The sequence below is a fragment of the Apis laboriosa genome, unplaced genomic scaffold (assembly GCF_014066325.1).
Source record: "Apis laboriosa isolate Shangri-la unplaced genomic scaffold, ASM1406632v1 scaffold38_cov145, whole genome shotgun sequence".
Taxonomy (NCBI): Eukaryota; Metazoa; Arthropoda; class Insecta; order Hymenoptera; family Apidae; genus Apis; species Apis laboriosa.
Window position 1 is genome coordinate 1,845,727 of NW_025223092.1, and position 27,407 is coordinate 1,873,133.

Here is a 27,407-nt window from a genome sequence, read left to right on the forward strand (position 1 = left end):
CCTTTCAAGCTATGAATTATTTCTTAATCTAGTTTACATTATATACAAAATGTATTTTTAAGAATATATTTATTTTTACGAACTCTCGACTTCGTTCATCGTTGTCCAGATTATTTATAACCCGAGACGAATGGGAATTAAACGTTGACATCTTCAGTCTTCGCTTGCGACGACTTTCTCAGAAATGTTTTTCACTGTACACTATTCAATTTTAAATCACAATAATCGTTTGCAATTGCTCGTAGAACGTATATCTATCATATATAAAATATTAATACGTTCGTGGAACATCATTGAAGAGTCAATTTTAAAGATTAAAACACAAAAATAATTATTTATCAAATTGTCTCTTTCTATTCTCTCGTTTCATCTAAATACTGCTCGTAATTCAATAAATAAACTTCGATCGATTCATATTTTTTTACACCAACATTTTCGTATTCTCCAAACCCATTTTTCTCCAATACCTTCGACATCCATCAATATCAAAATACCACTTAATTAATCCCCAGCCTATTCGATCAAATATATAACCTCCATTCAACTTACTCATCATTATTTCATCCACTTTAATTACCAATCAATCTTCCCTCGAGTGTAAACTTAATCGAAACGAAAGAAACGGGAGCATCCCCCCAGGATTCACGTTGTCGAATGTTCAGATAACCGGAACTTAACACGTATTTCGATAATCGAGATTCCACCGCGCATGTGTATGTGTGTGTCCACGTATTTGCATGCCGCTTTACAGGGCAATAAATATTTATTAGAATTTACCGGTGTCACGGCTCCTCTCCTGCTACGTGTCACCGAAAAATCGATATGCTCGAAAGTGGAATCTCGGTCGACACTTCCTGCGCGCGATAAGATGCAACATTACTCCCTTCTTTTTTTTTCTTTCTCTCTTTTCCTTTCCTTTTTCTTTTTCTTTCTCTTCTTTTTTTTAATTTCCTCGATATTAACCGAGAAAGAGAGAAAGAGAGAGAGAGAGAGAGAGAGAGGAAATGGCAAGATACGACAATAAAGGTAATAATAAAGAAACGAGCGAGTGGAAAATCGAGATGGGCCAGGATGTACAGAAGCTTTGATTAATATTTATGAGAATCGGGTATCTGCATATCGATCGTCACCACCCGTAGGGATTTCTCGTTGTATTTACATCCATTACTTATTCTCCGGTGTGTCTCCGCGATCTTTCGAGGAACGGGGCTGTCTGAATTTCGCCATCGGTATAAATTAGGGGTGAAACGCGTGTAACTTCTCCAAGGGGTATCGGGAACTTAAGATGACGTGTAAGGGTAAGGTTTCCGATACAGGGTGCATTTGATCGTGGTTGAATTTTGGTAGAGCGTTACCAATGAAATATAATGAAAATATTTGTTGAAATATTTTATTAGATTGGAGGATATATAATTGTTTATAATTCGAATTATTTACGAGGATTTCGATAGAGGGTCGATTTTATTATATCAATGAATTGATTATTTTGTACAAAAAAAGGAATTATTTATATCGAAAAATTATTATATATTTTAGAAAATATTAACTCGTAGTTTCAGATTTCTAGATTCAAAGTTTGTATTTCATTTTTATCAATGAAATGTACTCAGAAAATGAAAAAATAAAGTTTAATCGAAGTTTTATCGATATAACTCGAACCTCGAGAGAACTAGAAGTGAACTAAAAGTTTCACTTTATCTTTTAAAGTAGCAAACGAAAATTCAAGATAATAATAATAATTGTGACCATCTAAAAAAGAAAAATTCAATTTTTGGTTTCTGAAATCTTATGACAACATGTATATTTTAATTTACAAAGATATAGATTTTTTATATAGATTTTTTTTATAGAAACAATTTTCTTCTAAAAAATTGAACTTAAATAATTTTTGAATTTAAATATTTTGTGAAGATTGATCTGAAAGTCAAAGAAAAAAGATACTTTTATTTTTATTTAATTTTCATGCAGCTGTTCTAAAAGTACAAGAAATTCATTTACTAATTTAACGTATCTTCATCTGCAGACATTGCCTCTTGTTTTCCATTCCATTCCAATGCAAAGCAAAATACTTGGTCGTAGACCGTGCTCGGATTGTCTTAGACTTTGTCTTCCATTATTTACAGACTATCAGCGGACCGAATTCAACGTCTCGCTTGTGGACACACGTATCCAGAACAATTGCCTCTCAGTCCGTTTCATTTCATTAATTTACCTTAAATAACGATCGAACAAAATTTTCAAGATTCATTTTAAAATCCCTTTTCGAATGTATCGTCATTTCAGATATATTTACATCGATCGAATTAACCTTTCTTCCAATCATTTCCATTAACCATCGAGACGAGAAAAAGGAAAACAGAATCCAAGTCGCCTCGAGTACAACCTTCGTGAAGACCTTCATAAAAAAAAATCGAAGATCGTTTCGATCACGCCGCGTACGTTTGTTCACCCTGGAAACCTTCACCAGGTGTTGCGAGAGCGCAACCTTTACCGTAAAACGGGAACACGACGAGACAAGTACCTTAAATGGCCCGCAGTACTTTTGCTCGTTTTCAATGCCGCGACGAGAATATGACGCAACTCATACCCATTCCCCCCTTCAATCTCCACGCAACACGGTAACACCATGCGGCTTTTACTCGCCTCTCGTCGATGTGTCTTGTTCATTTGCATATTTTCCAACTCGAACACCTGAGTTTCGTCGAGCGCTAATGGATGAAAGACAAGATGGAATCTTAGAAAACTTTTCTTATTGTAGGATCTAAGAAGATTTATTATGTTGAATTAGTTAGCTTATTATTTTCCACGAAATTCGAAAATGATCGGGAACTTTGGATGTTCATGTTATTATTATTCATGTTACTTGTAATTTTGATATTTTTTTTCCTTATTACGAGAATTGGAAATGTTGTTAAGTTGTTAAGTTGATGAACGAGTATTAAAATGGAAATTATATGTATATGTATATAGTATAGAATAATGAAATAAAATGATAGGTTGATGTATATGAAATGTAATTTCTTCAAAGGATATAATGTAATTCTTGATTCTTAATTAGAATTTCTAATTTTTATATGGTATTTCTTTCACAACACGTTTGTTGTTTAGAAAGAAACTTTGATTGCAATAATTTTGCATAATATAAAAAAAGAAAGAGAGAGAGAAAGAGTATTTTTAATCTAATACTCAATTATTTCAGAATCGTTCAAATTCATATTGATCTATTTTGGAATCTAAAATGATTTTATCGTGCTTTATATTATAAATATTTGATTATAAATATTATAAATTTTATATATTATAAAAAATATTTGATTATAAATATTATCAACGAATTTATTAGCATTCGCACATCGATCATTTTAATTCGTGGTGTAAAACTTATTATTATAATTTTAATATTATTCAAAAAACTCGAATCTCAACCGATTAATCTTACTTGCGCTTGTTTTTCGAACTCGAAATCGAGTTTAACGAGCTTCGCGAATATTGGAATACGAAAATTTCTCGTGCTTCGTTAAATCGTAATAAAAAAAAAAAAAAAAAAAAAAAAATCGAAACACGATGTGACAGCATGATGAACTTCCTATACACAACAAGGTTCATACAATATTCACATTCAGCGAAGGTACAGTGGCGTACACTCGTGAACTGTATCGCCTGTCATTGTGCGTCACGTGCATTGCTTCCTGCAATCACGGTGCACGTTTTGCGCAGTTTAACATCCCCAGATGGACACTAATCTTCCGTTTTGGATTTACGGAGACCGGAAATCGTTCGTGTCGCGTTGTACACTGATCGAACCACTGCCGACATTTAATCCATATGTCATATTTGGGGGTATCATATTTCGTGCCACGTGTATACATATACAGAATTGATGCTGGAAATGAAAGAGGATGATCGTACGATTAAAATGTACGTGGAGTTTGTTACGTGAAAATTGGAAATGGAAGTTTTATGAAATTTTAATTTTTTTTTTTTTTTTTAACTAGTGGAAATGAATATTTTTATGAACGATCTGACAGATATGATCGAACTTTTTTTTTCGGGAGGGAAGTAAAAAATAATATTTTATGGAAATTGATTCGAAAGTTGAATCGTTATGCATTGGTGTTATTTAAGTTGAAATTTTTTTCGAAGACGATATATTTTATATTTGGCAGTTATTAATGGGACATTTATTATGATTATTTTTTTGTTTAATTTGATTCAAAGTTGAGATGTATTATTATTGGGAAAAATAATATTATGATAAATTTATAGAAACGAATAAATCTTTTCATTCTTCACGAGTTGATCATGAATAATTTTGGTTATTGATTATCCAAGGATGATAATGAATATACAAGTGAAATTTTTATAAAAGAGAATTTTATTCGAACGCATCTATATCAATCGCAATCGTTTAATTTGTGTTCCGTATAATTGGGCTCATATGTTTATTAATGAACTCACGAACCGTACTTCCGTTATATACTAGCGAACTTTCTGACTTCCAGGAAGAGGTTTATCAATAGGTATGTACATATAATTTCCTGAGAATTATATTGTGATCAAAGTTTCTATAAAGATTTAATATTATTAATTAACATTATAATTAAATTAAATTAAATATTAAAACAGAATTTTTGAAATATCCAAAAGATATTTATTTTCTACTTTAAAATCATAATTCTCTCTGTTCTCTGTGATAGACTTTAATCATGGTAAACGATTATTAAAAAAAAATCATTTTTAAAAAAAAAACAAATTTTCTTTCCAATTCAATATTTAAATTATACATATATAATTGTTTTTATATATCATTTTTACATCTTTTTAAATCAAATAATTCTTACAAAAAATAAACATTATAATAGACATATTTATTATACACAAATTAAATATATGATAAAAAAAATAATACAATGTGTGTATGAGAATTCTTAGAGAATGCATGAAACACTGAAATACAAGCATTAAATATGCTTGTGATATGAAAAAATAGGGATGACATTATTCTTTATTTTTAACGAATTTTGCAAGACAAAGGCAACGATGAAAAAAAGTCAATTACTATTCAAATGAATACAAGAAAATAATTCTTCATAATTTTTTCATACGCGCATAATGTGTTATTTAAAGTACGAATAATAGCATTCTCACATGTATTCGTATAAATAAATATCACACTCTATAAACAAGGCTCGATAATCAGTCAACGATTGAGTTGAATGTTAAACTAATTGTAAGGGAGCCTTAATCTATAATTTCTAAGATAATGTCAGTTTCATTAAGGAAATGAACAATATAATCAGATTGGATCCTGATGTCGTAATTGCTTCGTCTCCCACGCCTTTTGAAACGACCAATCACATAAACACGATCAAACTTCATATATATACGTTAACCTTTCGTGCGCCGAACGATGCAACGGATTTGCATACAAGCTTTCTTCCCTTTTTCTCTCTTTCTTCCTTTACCTCTTCGCACCGTCCTCGTCGTCCCTCGTTCATTCGCTTACGCGCGGGCATACGGTGTACAGGGGGAGGGAGGGGCAAACACGTGTATACATGTAGAGAGGCAAGTTGGTGGCGAGCAATTAAGAAGCAATTTAGTGCATCTTCCAGGGAACGAGCTTTCACGACACGTCGTGTACGTGATGATAAAGCATCATTCGTGTGGAACTCGAACTATGTATTAAATTTATCCTGGAGAGGAAAACGTGGTGACGATGATATGACGGATATGAAAAATTGATAACGTTCGATCAGCTTTGATTTAAGGAGGGTAATTATTTTCGATATTTGTCGGTTTGAAGTGTGTGATTTGAATTGTTTTTAGTGGCTGATTATTATTATGTGAGAAATAATATAGTGCAGATAGTAATTATTAAGTTATGATAATGTGTAATTTAAAATGAAGTTTATTATAGAGGAAGGTTAGGAGAAATATATTATTTACTAAATGTATATTGAATTTGTATATTATTTTTAAAATATATAATTTTATAATTTTTCTTATGTATTATTGTAATTGTTCTTTTGATATTATGTAGGAAATAATCTGGTATAAATATTATTAGGTTATGACAATGTGTAATTTAAAAAGAGATTTAGAGAAAGGTTAGAAGAAATATAAACATTTGCCAAAAGTATGCTTGAATTTGATTAATTTGTAATACATATAATATAATTTTATAATTTTTCTCATGTATTATAATTGTTCTTAAAATTATGTAAAAATTAAATAAAAATAATTTCATGAATTATGTTACAAAATTTTATTCTAACATTCTGTATACTTTTTCGAAAAGTTTCTATTATCGATAACGAGTATGATCACTATTATAATCAACTAATTCAATCGTTGCAACGAATTAACGAGCATGAAAACAAAGATAACAACTTTCAATAACAATTGTTAATAATAGATTTCGTTAATAATAATTACCTTAATAAAAGCTAATAATTAGAGAAGTGTTCGTACGATTTGTTACATGTTGTGAATACTAAATCAAGTTATCGATTCGAGGGTGATAAATTTGTTTGTTTTCATCATTGTAAAACCACTGTTTACATTATTACATGAACCAAATTTTGAAATCGAGTTGATTGACCTGAAATTGGTCAAAATTCTCCCTGTAAATACGATAACAATCAAATTTGAATGACTTTTGATCATTTTGAAAATCATTTATTCGTCTATTTTTGATTAAACTATTTTTTATTATTTCGATTGTAATTATAGATAATATATTAATTATACATATTAGAAAGTCAATTGTTCAAATACAATTGCAATATTACGAAAATTTTCAAAATTAAATAGAATAATTTTACAAATTTAATTCAATTATTTTGATTATAATATTAACTTGCAAATATTTTGATAAAATATTTTATTATTAATAGATATAATTAATGAATATTGGTATTATTTTGTAAATAGAATAAATTTTATTAAATCAAACAAATCCGAAATAGAATATTAGGATATAATATTATAATTTATAATAACAATTTCTCAATTGGAGAGGATTACAAGTTTTTTTAAATTTTCTGCGCATAAATTTAAAGAGAAAAATAAAGTAATAAATAATTAATTATTTTCGTTTTATCTAGTATTTATAAATATTTAAATTTAAAATCGTTTTATAAGGTGTGCCAACTAGTTTCTGCTTTTGCGCTTCGTTCAACTCGTTTCTTCTTTTTTTCTTTTTTCAACGCATGCTACTGCCTACGATATAACCACGATATAAATATTCATGAATTTTGTGGCTGCGCTCTCCCTCACTCATCTCTGTTTCACGTCCATGTCATTTTTCTCTCATCCGTTAAATGCGCGCCAGTATTTCTGCACCTTTCCATTTCTCTTCTTTTTTTTTTTCTTTTTTTTTTTCTTCTTACCTTTCTCTCATCTCGTGTCACACCAACAGACTTTATATTATAGTTATAAAGAGTTTTTGCAGATATGGTTTGCAATAATTGCCTTATTTGATTATAATGATTATATCGAAATACATTTTAATTTTGATTTGATGTAATAATGTAATGGATAATATTGAAAAAATAAAGAAAAAAATTAAAAAGGAAGTTTAATTTAAGATTTTGGAAAATATGTTTTATTAAGATAAATATGATTGAAGATAACAAATAACAATATTTTTATTAATTGGAAATTAATAGATTCAAAAAGTGTGAATATATATATTTAAAAAGTTGTAAAATTATATAATAATTTAAATTAATTGTTTAACAATTTTTAATCAAAAAATGATATAAGAATTAATGACATAAAACTTCAAAGAATCTAAAGAATCAAAAAAATAATTTAATCTAATCTAAAAATTTAAAAGTTTCAAAATTGAGAGATAAAAATCACAAAATTTTAAAATCAAAAGTTTAAAAATTTCTAAAAATTTAAATAAATAAATAATTGCATAATAAATAAAATAATTCACAATTCTATTTATATCACTTTGTAATCGTTATTATCCTACAAATCTTCTCCCCATCGAAACGATAGTGTCGCGTTGAAAGTATCGGTGTACATTTTCTGCTAGGAAAAGATTTAGGTACCGTTTGCATTGTCGTGTCGGTGGTCACGGATCGTCGATCCTTCCGGTCCAGCTTTCACCGTTAAGGCTCATCCTGAATGCTCTTTCGAGCGAGACAGATTGTTCCAACGCTTATTGTTCTCGTGCGACATAAATCAAGCAGGTTGATCGAGAACACCACTCTGATCGTGAATTCCTTCTTCGAGCTTAAGTGCACTATTCCTCTGTGCAGACATCTTTGTCCTTCTTCATTCTGATTCTAATTTCCTGTTCCATATTTGATCTTTTGATCTTCATTTCCTGGACAATTTATTCTTCCATTATTCTTTTGTATCAATGTTAAGTTCAAATTTAAAACATCAATAACTATTGCAATTATTAATAGGTGTTAAATTTAATTTGATAATTTTGAATTTATCTTTGCTTCGAAATGGAAAAATTAATTGTGTTGGGAATTGAGATTTAGAATAGTAGAAAAATTTAATCTCACGAATAAAACTCGTAAAATTCAAAATATTCGATTTGATTAATGGAATTAATTTTTATAAAATTTTGATCATATTTTAAAAGATTATGTTTAAAAAGAGTATATTCTAAAAAAATGATAAAAGAATTAATGACATAAAACTTCAAAGAATCTAAAGAATTAGAAAAATAATAACCTAACCTAAAAATTTAAAAGTTTTAAAATTGAGAGATAAAAATCGTAAAATTTTAAAATCAAAAGTTTAAAAATTTCTAAAAATCTAAATAAATAAATAATTGCATAATAGATAAAATAATCATATCGTTGAAAATTTAAAAAATATATATTCTTTATTGTATAATATAAGAATCAATTCAAATATTAATTTATTTGCATAATTTTTGGTTTTATAATTTTTAATTTGATAATTTCTTATTTATAATTTTTCAATTTCCAATTTACAAATTTTAGTTTTTGCTATTTTTTTTTAGATCTAATTTCTTGAATCTCATATTTTATTTTAAAAGTTATTACTAAATTAAAACTTGTAAATTTATTATTTTCTAAATTTAATTGTCGAATTTTTATATCTTATATATAATATCTTTACCTTTTTATGATTTAAAATATAAGTGCCAATTTTACTATTTTTTCACATTAAGATTTATGTAAATTTATCTTTTCATTTAATTTCTACATTTGCTAGTTTTTGTAAGTAGAACTGTCGAATTCTCTGTTGTATTTTCCCTTTTCGACGACAATTATGATGATTCAATGGCGTCGAGTTGTCAAAGGAACAGGTGTCGGATGCACCCGAATAGGCGTGGAAAGAACAAACATAGGAAAAGTTGAGAAAAATAGGCGCGAACGAAAGCGGCGTTTTAACTATCCCCGGTAAAACGAGGCAGTCTTTTATTTCTTCTGCTTTCTCCTTAATTAGCGAGCTACCCACCCGCTAATTATTACGTTACTTTTACATTAGGCGGAATCCACGACGTGATTCTCTTACACGCTCCATTCGAATTCTTTCTTCCCTGTTTCTTCTCTTTTCCAAATTTTATTCTTTCTTCCATCTCGTGTTTTTGCTCAAACAAAAATAAAAGGGAAGGCATAAACATGAAATATTCTTTAAAACGCAAAGAAAACTCTTTAAGAGGATCGTTATATTCTTTTTTCTTTTTCTTTCTCTTAAGTATCGAGATTATATGACATTGTTAATTGTCCCACGTAAGCTTTTGTAATAATTTCGCCCTCTAATGGCGCGTTTAAAATTATCACGTTAAATATATTATACTAACAATTAAAAATTTGAAATTTTCCCAATTATAGAATCTGATCTTTGCTAATTAATTAAAAAAATTTTTTTAATTAATTAAAAAATCTAATTAAATATTAATGCTATAGATATTATAATAATTTTGCGAAAAAATTTTTCGATATAAAATTTTTCGTTATAAAATTCTAATCTAACTTAAGTTCATTAAATTCATTAATTCTTGAAATATGTTAGCTTATATCTGCTGTATATTTTATATTTTCATTTTTGTATTATGTAGTATTAGGAATAAATTAATAAAATTCGTGATTTTTTTGCGGAAAGAAAGTATCACGTCGTCATAATTTTTAATTAAAATTCCTCGTTTCGCTTTTCTTAACGAAAGTAAAGTTTTTTAATTTCCTTATCATAGAATATTAAAGAGTGAATATTATAGCAATTATTATTACTATTAAAGTTTAAATTAATGTTATAAGGAATTTTTTAAAATGTTAAGAACAAAGGAAGAATTCTTTTTGAAAATTTGATACAAAATAATAATGGGTATACTTAACATTTTAATAAAATCTTTAAAAAATCTTAATAAATCTTTCAACAAATCTTTGTTATAAATTTGAAGATAACATATATACATTGGCTCCTATTTTATAATTATAATTAATTTATAATTAATTTAAAATTAAAATAGTAAACAATATATTCACATATAAATAATCTATCATTGAAAATATTTATAAAATAAAATATCTCTATATAAAAAAAAGGAACAAATTGTCATTGGATATTTTAATAATACTTTTTCACAAGATCTCAATTATTTAAAAGATAATATAACAAGTAATTTTCTTATCATAATTTTCAACTATTAAAATAAATTGTACACGTGAAAAAGAAAAAAAAATATTAGGAAAAAGCTTCTTTCTGTTTATTCAAATGTAATTTTACACTCGCAAGATTGCAAGAACAGTTGTCTACAGTTGTGATAATTAAATCACAGAATCTCATGAATATTAAATGAGATTACGCATGTAACACGGAATACGATAACAACATTCTTTGAACATGTACAAGAAATAAACTTATCAATGAACTATCTTTTATCAATTCTGTTTATCAGAATTCTTTTTTGTAACTCAATTTAATTCTATTTAACAACTATTTAATTCCTTTTCCATCGAATTTTCTATCAAATAAAAAATATTTTTGAAATTATATAAAAAGATTTATATAATTTTTTCAATAAACTTAAAAAGAATAAGATATAGAAATTATATGGAAAAAAATATACGATGAATTATACGATAATTGTATAAATAAATAAAATTAAGACAGATCGATATTCCATTTTTTTTGAAAGTATTTACAATCTTTAAAAGTATTTTTAAAATTTTTACAAATTTAAAATTAGTATTTACAAATTTTATTATCATTTTCTTATTTTTTCTTTTTTTTGCTAATACTTTATTCGTATTTTTATTTATTTATTTCACTATTATTTTTCTTTCTTGCATACTTTTTTATCTCACTACTATCTCTCTTTAAATTAAAAAATTTCCTTCGATAAATATGAGATAGAAAAGCATAATGGTCGATATAAATTCCGTTCAAAAATTTAATCCTTTGTATCCTTTACGAGTACAAGTGCAGACTTATAACCCAAATCTAACTCGAATCCAGATATTGCAGCGGGGATTCCTTGAATAAAAGAAAGGGTCTTTCTCGAAAAGGTTGGAAAAAGATTGAACGGAAAACTTTCTTTGCACAAGCACGACCTATTTCTATTTAGCAAACGTAATACAAGGGAATATGCTATAGAGATCGCTAATTAATTGTTAATGGTGTACTGGGATTAAGTTTGAGGATTCAAGCATTTCCTACCTATTTCGAAGGGCTTTATTCTCGTCTGTTGAGCTTTTGCAATGTACAGATGTAATTATACAACTCGAAAAATAATTAACCTAGATATTTAAAAAAGATAAAATAATTCATTCGGGATAGTAAATCTAGTTTCTCATCTATGAGATAAATTCATAGTTATAAAAAAAAAATACTCGTTTTCAATCATAATAATGAAATCTATTTTACGATTTGAAATAAATATAACTTATTTTGTATATTTTTGAATATAAAAAAGAAATATTTCGTACAATACAAAATTTGTAAAAAAGAATTTAAATCTATTAAATAATAAAACTTGTTGATAATAAAATATCTTTTTATTCTTTTGAAAATAGATAAAAATTATAATATATTTTTAAATTATATTATTCAACTTTTTAAATATTCTTAAAATGAAATGAATTATATTATAAATTTATATTATTTATTTCATTTATATAATTTTATACATACAATATCTTTGTAGAATCGATTCTAGAGACTAAAAAACAAGCACAAAAATATTAATTAAGATTTATTTATTATAAGTTATAAACAATTAAAGAATTGTAAATAAGTTTCAATATTTTTGATTTATTTAGACTTCTAAAATCGATTTCCAAAAAAATCACAAATATATTAACATATGCACACATATCATTACGTTACATTATTATTAATTTTAATCTAATTTTCCTATTATAAACAAGGAGAAAAATATTTGCATAACGTAACTGAATAAAAAAAACGATGGCTGTTTAGTATTCCTTAATCTAATTAATTTTAATTCTAATTTAACTTTCCTCAAGGATTGGTCGACCTAGATATTACCTTATGTCGCGAAACCTTAGTGTAAATCATGCTCTCTGACTGATCTATAGGCGAACCTATTTCTGTTAATGAGATTCGGATAAAAAGAAAAAAAGAAAAAGAAATGTGAGATTCGAATAAAAAAAAAAGAATAATAAAAAAAATCGCAGTGAAGATTTCCCGACACGAGAAATTTCTCGTGTCACTGGAAATCATGGATCACCCCTCCCTTCGCCTTTTGTCCGACCGATCGATCGATATAATTCTTTTAAAAGGATGTGTGGTCCATTGAGCAATGCGATGCAATGGCTCTGCAGAGGCTCGTAAATACAAATTATATAGGCATTATCCACCCTATTCTGAGATAGTGGGAATCTGCGATGTATATTTCAGAATTAATGTTGCACAGGTTGTGATTTGTCTTTATTGTTGCACGTACCAAGATCTGAGAATATATATTCTTTTAAGTGAAATGATAGATATGAGAAAAGATGTGAATGAATTTTGAAATAAAATTTATTCTTGATTCTTTCTTATTCTTTGGAAGATAATGAGTGATAAATTGATGTAATTGTAAGTATAGTTGTATTGTCGTTATTGTAAATGTAAATATACGATCAATATATCTATTAAGTAATTACAAAATACTTTTATAATTTCGTTTTAATACGATTAAAAAGTTACAGTAAAGGTGTATATTGTTTCATTATAAGGTGATATTTCATGACATTCTTGAAATATAAATTTGAAATTGAATATAGAATTTGAAATTTTTTTATAAGTTACAGTTAAGAAAGTAACATTGAAAAAGAAAAAGATAAAAAAAAAAGTTCACTTTAATATTTTTTCTATATCTATAAAAAAATTAGATTATTAATGAAATCAAACAACTTTCATCTAATTGTTTATTCTGTATAAAATTAATAAATTTAGAATGTGAATACATATAACAATATAAATGTTCATTATATTTATTAAAAAAATAATAAAATGTGAATATAACAATATAAATGAATATATCCATTATATTTATTAAAATAATAATAATTAATAGCTTTTTTAATTTTTGAAGTTTTCTATTTTAATTATTTTATAATAATAATTTTCTATATAGCATAATTGTTTTTTATTTAAGAATGTATTATGTTAGAAAATAGAAACTTGATATTTTATTACGTACACAGATAGAATATACATTTATTTTATTTTGCTAGTATTTTCTTTTTAAAGTTCACTTCCTTGCTTCAATAATGCATATCAATAATTGTTTGTTAACCTATTTAAAAATATTGATATTTTTACTATAAAAAGTTCAAGGATAATTAAAAATAACTTATTAACTCATCATTTAACTTGCCAATAATTTAAACTTCATAATTTATTTATCCTTTAATAATTTCCTATTTTTAATGCATCGTTAAGTTTTTCTATACATATTAAATTGCTTTATGCATATTTATATTTTCTATTTGTAAAAAAGACTAGAAATTTAACTAAAATTAACTTCTTATTTCTTTCCTTTAATTATATGTAAAGCCTTATCTATCTAAGAATAATAAAGGTATATAGTCTATTGTATGCAATTTATTTACACACAAAAGAAAAATTTGTAAATCATTGTATTTATTACATTATTTTAATATTAATTACACTGCTAGTAATGTTACATAATTTCAATATAATTATATAATTTCAATATTATTATATTATACTTTCATATATGTGTGTATTTATAACTATAATAGTATTAGATAATAATAACATTGTATATTATTCATATATTAATTCCATGCTATTTAATTAGGTCCAAGTTTATACATTAAACATCATATCATTTTGTAGTACTCTTTTATGGGTATAAAAATTTAATATAGTGAAAATATAAATATATAAAATAATAGAAAAATGATAGAAAAAACTTTTAATATCAAATACATTAAAGTACATGTATATATATCTACAAAAAAAGATTAAAAAAAAAAAAGAATAAATAAATAGATAAATAGATATAATCTTGCTCATTTGTTAATAATAAACTCATGATTTCTTATTCGAAATGCAATACGTACATCGATTCCTAGGGGAAATCTCGTTAATCTTTCCTTCATACCCTTCGCACGTACTATATATCCAGATGAATTGACAAAGAAGCAACTTTACACTTCAAATCCCTCGGCAACGAAGTACAAGCGAACTGGTATAAAGCCAATCCACGAAATTTACGTCTCGTGAGTTTTCGCCTCGCGTTCACGTATATCAGGTGCTTCTGTTTCAAGAATTATCATCCATTCTGAAACTTTTGACAGAGGAAGGATCCAACTTGCATTCCATGCGAAACAGGAGTCGATGGAATAGTATGGATACCAATGGAATGGTATATACGCGTGAGCTTTTTACTGTTTGCACAAAAATGGAATTTTCTAACGAGATTTTCCTTCCTTCATCTCGTCCTCGAAAATCAAATATATATTTCCTTTCGTTTGGTTCGAATTTTGAATTTTCTATTTTGTGTTTTTTTGTTAGATGAGAGAAAAAAGTTTCTTAAATTTTTATCAATGTTAACTCTTTTCTTCTTATATATATAAAAATCCTTTTTGCTTTAACTGAAATTATATTTATGTCGTATTTACTTAATATCTTGAGTACACTTGTGTACACTTTGAGGTTATGTTGTGTAGATGTATTTATGCATATTATGAAAATTCTTGTAAATTATTTTATTTTTTGTTTATGTTATGTTAAAATAAATAATAATAACAAGAATACAAAGTTAATGTAATAAAAATAAAGAATTAACATAATGATGTTTGAATAATAATAATAATAGTAATAGCATAATATAATGCATCTTTATAGAAATAAAAAAGTGTAAAAACATTTTTTGAATAAAAATTAAACTTTTATTATAAAGTTTTTAAATATTCAGTTTATATTTTATAATGTAATATTCGTAATTTTGTTATAATCATTTTAAAAACATTTAAAAATTAGATTTTTGTTATATTATATGTATATAATGTATAATATTTATACTTATCATAATCGTTTAAAAATATTTTATGGATAAATATCAGACAACATTTTTACCTGGTAAAAAGAAGAGAAATCGGTATTTTGTGCAGGCTTTGGTCTCGATTCTGTAGATGAAACTGTCATCCGCCGAGCGCTCCCTCCGTTTGACAAAAGGGATCGGCAAACCAGTATGTCCATTTCAGAATTGAACTCCGGGGGGTCGTGCACATTAGAAATAGCTATGGCTGGAATAAACGTGACAACAGCAGCCGTTTGTCCGTAATAATCGAAATTACTCGCCCATTTTGTAACATGTTTGTATATTTGCTGTAATGTTTATTTCCATTCGTTTTAATTCTAATCCATTTATGACTCTTTAAATTATCATTAAATTCAAGTTCTTTTATTTATGACTTTATTTTTTATTATTATTATTGCCATATTAATATTCTTTATTGATGATAACTGTTTGTAATTATCTAATGTAAAAAATTTTTATGCTGTTATACTATGTATATTATTACATAGTTGTATAATTATATATATATATATGATGTAATATATATAATGTATGGATATTTTATGATTGCTTGAATGATTAAATGATCATATGATTTTGTGATAATTACATGGTTATATAAATATTATTATATGAATGAATTTAACTACAAATTATTACATATAAAATAATATTAATATTGTATAGTAATAAATCTATAATATAAATAAAGTACTTTGAAATATTAAATTATTATGTACTATATGGAGAAATGAAAATATGAACATGATACAATATTTAAAATTTCTGAAAGTTTTAATAAATCTCGACAAATCTAAAATATAAATTAAATATATAAATTATACCTATTGATTAAAAAATATAAACATTAAATAGTTAACAATTAAAATTTATAAAAATGCTTATATCTTATTTATTAATTCAAAAAAGAAAAATAAATAATTTTTCTTTTGACTATCAACTTTTCTTATACATCGACAATATTTTAAGTTATTGCTTCTATGACTACAATTAGCTAGTATAAATCAATGAGCAAATTTGGCCGTACACAACGAAGATTTATTGAACGATCGAATATCGAGAATCATAAATTATGACGAACGAATATCGAGTTTCTCCTCGAGGGGGGAAGTGAATGCACATAGTACCATCGTAACATAGGGGAGGTATAAGCTTCCTTTTTAGGGGATGTTATCCTGCTCTTGTTCCCTTCTAGCTATAACTATAAATTGTCAAAGCTTGCATTATAATGATTACGACTTGTCGATAAATAAGACTTATCAGGCTTTCAGCCTATATGTAAATATTAGTCAGTTTCACGTAATTGTTAAGTAATTACCCCATTAAATTAGATAATGCAGGATTGATTAAATATTTTCAATTTAATTTTTTATTGGAAAATTTCTAAATATTTGATATATTTTTTAGATTATACAATTTTTACATAAAAATAAATTGTTTCTAATTTTTAAAATTTTATAATTGCAAATTTTTGTATCAGATTATTTAGAAAAGATGTTTAGATGTTTTAGATATTTCTGATATAATTCCATTTTTAGAGATTCATATAACTATTGCAAACATTTATTCGACTTATTGTGTAATATTTTGTTTTAAATATTGTAATTCAGTTACAATTTTGTTTTATTAATTTAATCTATCAATGTAGCAATAAAAAAAGAACTAACTCGTTCAACTTTTTTTTATCTATCTATTATCTACTTATAGTAATAAAATATATAAATAATAAAATGAAAATTTAACTACAATATATGCTATCTTATTTATTAATTATAATTAATCATTGATTTTTTTTTTCTGAAGAATCTTTAGGATTTCTTATCTAAGATTATATATTCATTAATTAAATCTTTTTTATCAATTAATAATCATACTTCTTATAAATAATAAAATTCATTAATGTTCTTAATATTTAACATTTTATCTCTTAATAAAAGTAATATTAAAGTTATTAATTTTTATCATTAAAGCGATCTTTGAAAGGATATTTTCATTAATCGTTGAATATTTGCATTATGAAAATTTATGAAGGCGATTTATTTAAGTAACGTAAAGAAGAGAATCTAAAATGCAATGATTTCATCCTTTGTTACTTTCCATCTTTGACGATTCTTCATTGTAATCTCTTCTCCATAATCAGATGATCTACATTTAATTAAAGAGAAATTCTTAATTGAAGAATAGCAATTAACGGGTGTGCGAATATCTATCGTGATGTAATATAATGTATTGTTCGGTTAGCAAGATGACACGTAACAGAGCAATAGATTGCAAAACGTCATTGTTATGAAAAGAATACATTATACATATAATTGAAAATAATATATGTGAAACGAAATTAATTTTTTCATTTCCGACATTAACTGAAAATCGTGTAGAAAATGTTGCTTTTCTATTGTTATGAAACGAATTAGGAAATTGAAATAGTAAATTATGTAAAAAATGAATATAAATAAGAGAAAATATGTTTCATTATTTATAATAAAATAATTAATCTGATTAATTATTCCATCCAGTATAAATAATATTCAATTCTTTCGAATTGTATCCAGTATAAATAATTTTTTATCCATCATTCAAATTTTTAATTATAAGTTTTTCATTATTCTTTTTTTAAATAAATAGTCTACAAAGATTTTTTTTCATTTTCTAATTCAAATCTAATAAAATAAGATATCAAAAAAAGATTAAAATTTAGATATGTAAATATAAAGAAATCAAATCTACCCTTAATTTACAACTACTTCAATCTCTCTCTCTTTCTTTCTCTCTCTCTCTCTCTCTCTCTCTCTCTTTTTCTCTGTCTGAATTTATATGATCAATTAACGAGTGAGAAAATGATTACAGGGCCGAATGCCGAATGGAGATTCCTATTTAAAGCTCTCGCTTCGTATATCTCGCGGTTTCTTTAGACAAAGATGTAGAGTGTCACGTCAATTTCAGATGGTCCCTTTATCCATCCCGGCAATACAAGCTTCGTGAAGGACCACTCAGAAAAATGAGCGCAGCCGTAGAAAACGGCGTGGATGCCTCGAAGCCGCGCGGCGTTTTCTCGAGGGCGTTCGCTAAACGGGCGCAACCCTTCGAGGAAGGTGAGTTTTGCGGGGAAAATAAATGGCACAGGGATTACACGCGGTGCACATGGGGCTTTTTTGGTGATTGGCCGTTGCTACCTCATAAAGCACAATAACTGGGTAGTGGATGCAGTGGTGAAACTGCGAAGAATTCTTCTAATAAATGGCTTTTCTTTTAAAAAAAAAAGCTTGCGAGAAATCGAGATGCATAGATTTGTAGAAAAATCGCAAAAATCGCGTTTTTTTAATGGAAAGAAAGAATGTAGATGTTGCTTTGTTGATTTATATTTTCTAATTTTTCTTTTTTTTTTCTTTTTATTTCATTTTACTTTTGTATTTGTAGCTATTATTGTATTTTTTTATTTATACTCTTGATTATTATATTTTTATTTCTATTAGAAATAATAGAGTTATATAGGATGGATCGAGATTGATAAGCATTTTAATTATTTTCGATATGACTTTGAAAAAATAAAGATAGCGTTTAATTTTTTTATTTTGCTTGTTTATTTTTAATTAATTTTCAATTTATTTTTCGCATCACTATTTTATTAAGGAGAACATAAAAAATGTTATAAGTGTACACGTAAATAGATAACCTCGAAGATTTATTCAAAAAAGAAAAAGAACAATATAGAAAAACTTCAATGTCATCTCTTGAAAATCCATATATAATAAAAAGGGTCTTAATTGATGTATTAATAATAAAAATAATTGAAATAATTAAGTTGTAATTATCTTAATTTCATTTAAATCTATAAAAACTTTATTCTTAATTTAGAATAATATATTAAGAATAATATAATAATAATCTAATTAAGAAAATCATTTGAATTGCGCGCTAAAATATTCACTATTACATTTATATTATATATTTATATATTTCGATCTATTAAATTTTCTTTCTTCTAAGATTTCTTTTCCTGTAAAAAATCATAAAAAATATTTTCAGATTATGTAACGAAAGTAATTGAAATAATCATAATATATAAGTGATCCATCCTTTAATTTTATTCTTCAAAAAATATGCATTTTGTTTCTTTTACAAATCTTTCTATTTTCGAATCAAATAAAACAGCATATTTATATATCTTATATAAATATTTTACGTTTTTAATACTACATTATCTATTAACTTTTATATAAGAAAATCATTTGAATCGCGTGTCAAAATTGCATAAATATTCATAATATTTAAATAGTCACATTAAATATTCCCTCTCTTATTTCATTATTATTATTGGAATCTATAAAAAAATATCGTTTCACTTATTTCCTTTACAAACAATGATTCTGTTTTCGTATCAAATGAAACGATATATTAAACATTTATATATTAAATATTAACAAAATATCACGCTGAAATTACTGTCAGATACTATCAGAATACTTTTGATCAACGTACATCATTTGAATCGCGCGCCAAAAGTTCACCATTCAGCTTTCGTCATATCTTGAAGTATTGAATAGATTTCATTTTCCATGAAAGATCGTAAAGAATATTCCTCCGGCTGTGCACAGCCGTATAATATCGGGCTATCCCATATATCAGACTAACCCCTTCGCGGTTCCCTGCTGGTCTCATACCGACCTCGTGCTGCAAGCGCACTTAACGTGCTCGCGTGTTTGCACGTAGACCTATATACCGACTGGGAGGGTTGCCTACGTAAGTCCTTTATGTGCTTTAATGCCTGACCGTAACCCGATGCGTGTACTTCGCCGTCTTAGTTAAGTGCAAACGAGAAACTATCATCTGTTATAAAGGAATATAGATGGAAAATAAAAATAAAGACGAATCATGATGATTTTTTAACTTGTTCTAAGTTTCCTAAATAATTGTTCTAAGTTTCCTGGATAAAAATAAAACTTTTGATGGATATTTAACGAGGATGATACTAATTTAATTTAATTGACATTTCATTCTCTTAATATGTATAATCTTGTATAACATGTGACATTGTTCACAAGTGTTTGGACAGTTTGATTTAGTAGTTATAATTTTGTTTTCGAATTTTATTAAATTTAAAATTTTCTATTTATTATTTATGAAATGTAATATTCAATAGACGAGTAATTGGAATTAATTGATACAAAATTTAAATTAAATTGGAAAAAAGTGATCAAAAAAAAATTTTGCATGTTTTTCAATCACAGAATATCCATTGCCTTGGATAATCTATCCAATATCCTAATATTTTTATGAAAATATAAAAAAGATATTTAAAGGATTTTATAGAAATATTTTACAAGATTTTTCCTATATATAATTTTGTATAACGTTTTTAAATTTACATAACGATAAAATGAAATATCATATAAAAATTTGCTATTAATCTTTGAATATTTTGTATAAAATTTTCTTAATTATTATGATTAATTTATATTCTTATATAGATAATATTAGAGGTAATATTCATATAAAACATTTAATTTTTTATAAATCTTGTTAAAATATCTTGTAACAAATGTCAATACATTCTAAATCCATACGATGTTAATATTTAAAACATAGAAATTTTAAATCTATATGATGGCAAAGTCAATATTATTTAAAACGTAAAATTATCCCATAAATCTCGCTGCAAACAAAAAAGATAAAGTTTGCTGTGGCAAAATATTAGAGAATAAAATTTGATGTAATTTCGGCAAACTTTATTCTCTAATATTTTTAAATCCACTTCGACGAGAAACGTATAATATTTAAATTCATATTTAAACGAAATTAAAATATAAAATTTCTTATAAATCTCGATGCAAACATGATCTAACTAAAATATCCTACAACAAATATTTTCCTATTTGATATTTCTATGCAATGTTAACGATCAAATAACATCTTCAAATCCATAGAATAAAACATTACAGTTTCCTTTAAATTTTCCTCTAAACTGTCTTGCAATATCCTAAAAATACGAAATTTCATTTCCTGAAAAACGATATTAATATTTAAATCTTAGAATTTCCCGGATATCTGCTCCAGATTCAAAAATTTCCTCCAAACCTTGTTACCAATGTTCAATCGAGGAACTATATAATTATATAGCGAATGAATAAAAATATTACTATACTTAAAAGTCAAGATATTAATAAACATTTGATTTTCACCTGATAAACGACAATCTTTTTCGCACGAGAGAAAATCCTCGGTTAACTTCGTTGTACGTATAATCGGCGGCTGTTCGCTTTCGGCCATACTGTAATTGCTTGAATTTGAAAATTAATTAAGCCAGAATGTTAAAGGTTCGTTGCGTGAAGCGCAACGAAACGAATTTCTTATCTCGTCGCTTAATTACTCGGTACGAGCAACTTCTTGATGAAAGGATGTTACATCTAGGGCGTAGGTGCGAGCGGGATAAATTTAATGCAATTACCTTGTGAATTATTTGTTTCGTCCGACAAGGTGGAAAATGAAATTACCAGAGGTCAGAATCTTTCTACGAGATGAAATTTTGCCCGAAAAATATTCATAGAATGTAGTTGGATGATCGATCGAGAAATTTTGTGATGGGAATACTTGATAATTATATTGAGACTGTTTGGGGAAGAAAAATAAGGATATTTTATATTTTCACTCTTTTCTTTAGTAATAAATACAATACAAAATAATTGAAATTAAAATTAGTAAGATTTCTTTACAAATTAAAATCCATTTTATTATTTAATAATAAATATCAAGTATCTTATATGTGCATAGATCTATCTTTTATTTTTCATCATTATATTATAATTAAAAATACAATATAGTTTAAATTATTATTAATATTTTCAAATTTCGATTATTTTATAATAATATAAATTCTCTGGTTTTTAAAAAATCACAAAATGAATCAGAATAAATTATATCTTTGATTTTTATATTTATTTTATAATTTTATATTAATTTCCTTCATATTTGCAAAATATCTTTGATCATATGTTATATTGATTATTATCTGCATAAGTAATTTTAAAGTACTTTAAAGTATTATTTTACTGTTTCATGAACTGCTTTATTATTCATCACTTTATTTTATTCATAAATTCTAAGTTATATATATGTACATTATATCACTGTCTTTATTTCAATATCATATATGAAAATTTGTAATGAAATTTGAATTTTCAATATTCCCAAATTCACTTTATTATTAATCTCTATGTAAATTATTAACAAAATTTTATATGTGTCAAATTACAAAGAATATATACATGTTACATATAATATTAATAAGAAGTTTCATTGTGAAACATATAGAATTTACAATTAAATTTTATATATTATATATTATTATTTATATCTTTTTCTATCTTTTTCAATTTATACAATTTTTTTTATTAACTTGACTTTTAAAATTCAATATTCATTTTTTTTTTTAATTTTCCAATTTTAATTAAAAATAGATATTTCCAACTTATTTCTTATTTAACTGAAGTCCTATATTTTCTATATATTCTACTTTCTGCAAGCACTACAAATTTCCAAGTTTCTAAATTTACAACTAATATTGGTTTCTAGCTTTGGATTTGCAGTAATTTCAAATTCATTTCAATATCTGATTCTCTAAATTTCCAATTTTTCACAAATATATTAAACTTTCAAATAGTTTCGATTCTAAAATATAATTTAAATTACAATAAATTAAAATAAATTACAAAACATATTAATGAAGTTAACGATAAATATTCAAATATTTTAATGTTAAGTTTTGATATTATTTAGTTTCTCGTTTATTATACAAAAAAATAAATAATAATAATAAATAAAATTTGTATTTCTAATTATGAATATGATATATGAAGTATAATGAATAGTTTATTGTATTACAAAATAATAAATCTAATAATATTATTGCAATAATTTCGAAACATAAATATTAACAAAAGTTTTAGTACATTACAATATTTAATTTTCAAATTTTATCCATTTTATCATATTTTAAATTTTCATCGTATTTTAACGTTAATTCTCCAATTTTTAAATTCACTGAATTTCACTTTGTCAAAAGTTTAAATTCTCAAATAATTGTAATTTTCAACCAATTTCAATTTCAAGTTCTCAATGTATTTCTCAAAATTTTCTAACTCATATCTAAACCTGTGAATGTCCAATTTCGAAACTTCAAATTATCCCATAATTTCTATTACCATAATCCTACGCATTCAACCGATTTCTGTATTCTGCTTTAATATCCTATTTTCATTTTAACTTCCAAAATTTTGAATTTTCAATTTGGTCTAAATTTTCGATTCATATCAATATTTTACTCTTCAAATGTTCTATTTATTACACTTTAATTTCTAAAATTTCAAATTCTCCAATAATTTTAATTTTTCATATCATTACATATCTAAACAATTTCAATGTTCTAACTTGATATCATATTTCAAATCCACTTCAATTCCAGAATTGTAAATTTTCAATAAAATTTCTAATTTATATCTAAACTTAATTTGTTTCAATATCTAAAGCTCTATTTATAAATCATATACTATTTATTTATATTATATTATTTATATTATATTATTATATTTATAAACTATAATAATTATAATATTTTCATATATTCAATATCAGCAATATTTATACTATATTATATTTCAATTCACTTCAAAATTGATAATTTTGAAATTTAGAAATTATAAATTTTGAATTTATAATTTATTTTAATAGTGTAATCCATCATAAATGCACTATTTATCTCTATTTTCAAAATTTTAAATTCTTTCATAATTTCTATTATATTTATTCCATATTTTCATATTTATATAATTAACATCTATGCTTGATATTATATTTTTAATTCATTTCAATTCTAAATTTTCATATAATATTCACATAGCTAAATTTAATGTTCTAGTTTGGTAATTACATTTCTAATTCATTTCAGCTTTCAAAACTCTAAATTTTTAATTCATTTCTACTTTCAAACTTCATTTCAATATTTAGCTCTTCAAATTCACCTCTATTACCAAAACTTCAAACTCTCTTATAATTTCAATTCCCATATTCCCATATACTCTCAACAGATTTTAATATTCTAGCTTGGCATCATATTTCCAATCAATTTCAATTTCTAAGTTTCTAACTTATTTGAATATCAAATTCTTAAAATGCCTTATTCATCTTAATCCAAAATTTTGAACTCCCACGTAACTTTTAACTTTCAACTCTGTTTCCAATAATTGATGTTATATTTCTAATCTATTTCAATTTTCTAATTTTTCATTAGACTTTTACCTCGAGTATAAAAAATATAATCTAAAAAATGTTTATAAACAAAATTATATTCAAAATTCGAAAAAATCTTGAAACTTCAAAAGAAAAATACTTTATATATAAAATTCATAATGCATGTAGGTAAAGTTTCATTAAAATAAAAATTATTGCGTTATATAAATAAATTTCTTGAGATGATTTCAAGCAACTTTTTCTTTTATAAAAATTTTCATTTCTAATTATTAATAAAAATAATATAGATTACATAGATTTGTCACGATTTATTTATTTTTATTTATTTGAATATGAATCATTAGCGAATCGTCGAACTCGACACATGTTATTTCGATTGTTCGTTCAAGTACACGCTCTATGATTGGCCAACATTTTTCGCTAATAACTCGTTAACAAAGCCAAAACGAAAATTTCCGCAAAGGAAAAAGTTGCTTGAAATCATCTCAGGAATCATCGATTAAGCCTTATTAATCGATTTTTTGAGTCGTTGTATTTTCAATATTCATATCAATTTCCAATTTCTTCTCGCAATCTCAATTACTCCGAAGCCTTAAAATCCCAGAATCGTTTCAGAATCGAGATCTGAAACGATAAAATCGTTTATACCGCGAAGTATCACGCGTTTCCAACTTTCAACCACGAACAGGATAGAAAAGCACGACGGAAAATCACAAACGGTCGTGATCACGAACGCTTTGGAAATCCGTCCGAAACGAGTCAAACGGTCTCGAACGATTTCGAACCGGAAGTTTCTCTCTCGCACGACTTCTACATCAAAGCGCATTCGAGAGAAAGTCGGACGCCGATATAGCAGAGCACGTGTGAGAAAAGGATGCCACGTCCTCTGCCCTTGTACCCGAAACGAGCTCCTCTCACGAACTTGTCGATAACAGTTTGGCACCCCTCGGGCCTTTCCACCTTCGCGCCACGAGCACCATGCTTCGAGAATTCAATTATCCCGTCGCAGCAACGACTTCGGTAAAGGTAATGCGAGATGAACGAGACGACGGCCATCTTGCTGGCAGGGATCCCATGTTTCTTGCCCCTGTGTCCTTGGTTCGATTATGATTTCAAATTTACGCGAGGAGGAAACAAATTTGTTTTTGAGGATTCTTACTTTTATTCGTTTTTTATCAATGCTTTTGCATTTAATGTTTTTGAGCGTTTAAAAAAGATAAATAGTGATGCGTATTCTCTAGATTTTTATATATTCAAATTTTTCGTGGATGCATAAATATTCTCTAATATTCTAAAATAAATAAATAATAATAAATAAAAAATAATAATAAATAAATAATAATAAATTAATAAAATAAATAAATATTCTAAAATATAATTTGTCATAAATAATTGGTTAAATAAAAAAATATTTGTCATCTCATTTTTAAAAAGAACTTAATCCTCGAAGGATTATATATTAAATTTTATAATGATAAAATTTTCAACAATTTACCAATTTATTTCAATGTAAGAATCAATGAAAGAATGTTGTATGTAAGAATCAACGAATGAAAATAATTTATAATCTATTAAAGTGAATATTGAAAAAATATTAAAGATTTGTAACTATGTTATATTAAATGTTTTTATTTACTAAAAACTTATCAAAGTGAAATATTATATTTATTTTATTCTGTTAAAAATGCATTATTGTGTAATTATGAGAATGAATGAGGAAAGTTATTTGACTATTATAAAGAAAGATCGTGTTTCAAAAAAGATTGGAAAATATCTGGTTGTAAAAGTAATTTATGTTCCACGTTTTTATAAATTAAATTTAAATACAGGCAATTTTCATATAATTTAATGGTAAAATTCTATGAAAACTACTTCACGTTTATTATTATTATTATAAATGTGAATTTATATTTCATAATGATTATTTTAAATAAATTTACTTATCAAATAAATTTCATTTATAATTCAAAATATAAATTATAGAACAAACTTGTTAAAATTATTACATATATAATAAAATAAAAAATTCTAACAATTGTTCAATCAACAATTACATTGTATTAAATATCTGAAGTGTTTTATATAATTGAATTAAAATTATTGATGAAATTTTATAAGTATAAATTAATAGATTAATAATAGAAGCAATAAATTTTAAATGAAACAAACAAAAATTTATTAGAAAATTTTACAAATTATAAATCATTTGATTATTATATTTCGTATAAAATCGTGAAAGAAATTTTCATGTAGAAGTAACTGCATCGAGATATTAATATCGTTACAGTATCTATTGAAAATCTCAGAATGGGCTATTATAAATCATTGTTCGACAAAAGCCTGTATAAACTTTATTAATTAAACGAACATAACATTTTGAGTGAAATTCATTGATCTATAAGTGTTTGAAATTATTTATAACTGTTTAAACTTTCAGTAAAGTTTTCCTTTATTGAACATTCATAAGACTTTGTAGTTAGTATCGAGTTTTTCGTGGTAACCTTTGACTAACAAACTCGATAGATAGATGGTTGATTAAAGCGGTTTGATCGATTTTATGAGAAATTAATAAATATTTTTCACAATTACAGGATAAAGAAAATTTTTTCGAATTTTCCAAAAGAAAATTAATTCTCATAAG

At 25.4% G+C, this 27,407-nt stretch overlaps 1 protein-coding gene across 12 annotated transcripts in view; it reads left to right on the plus strand.

Moving 5' to 3' along the window:
• The window catches only part of LOC122715523 (kazrin), a 172,568-nt gene that overhangs the window by 79,288 nt on the left and 65,873 nt on the right, over nucleotides 1–27,407 (plus strand). For 10 of the 12 annotated variants that reach the window (XM_043937784.1, XM_043937778.1, XM_043937780.1 and 7 more), the window contains one exon: nucleotides 18,467–18,615. The exons of the other annotated variants lie outside the window; for them this stretch is intronic. In XM_043937784.1, coding sequence (XP_043793719.1) covers nucleotides 18,522–18,615 — 94 coding nt within the window. In that variant the 5' untranslated portion in view covers nucleotides 18,467–18,521. The remainder of the gene's footprint in view (nucleotides 1–18,466; nucleotides 18,616–27,407) is intronic. 12 annotated transcript variants of the gene reach the window in all.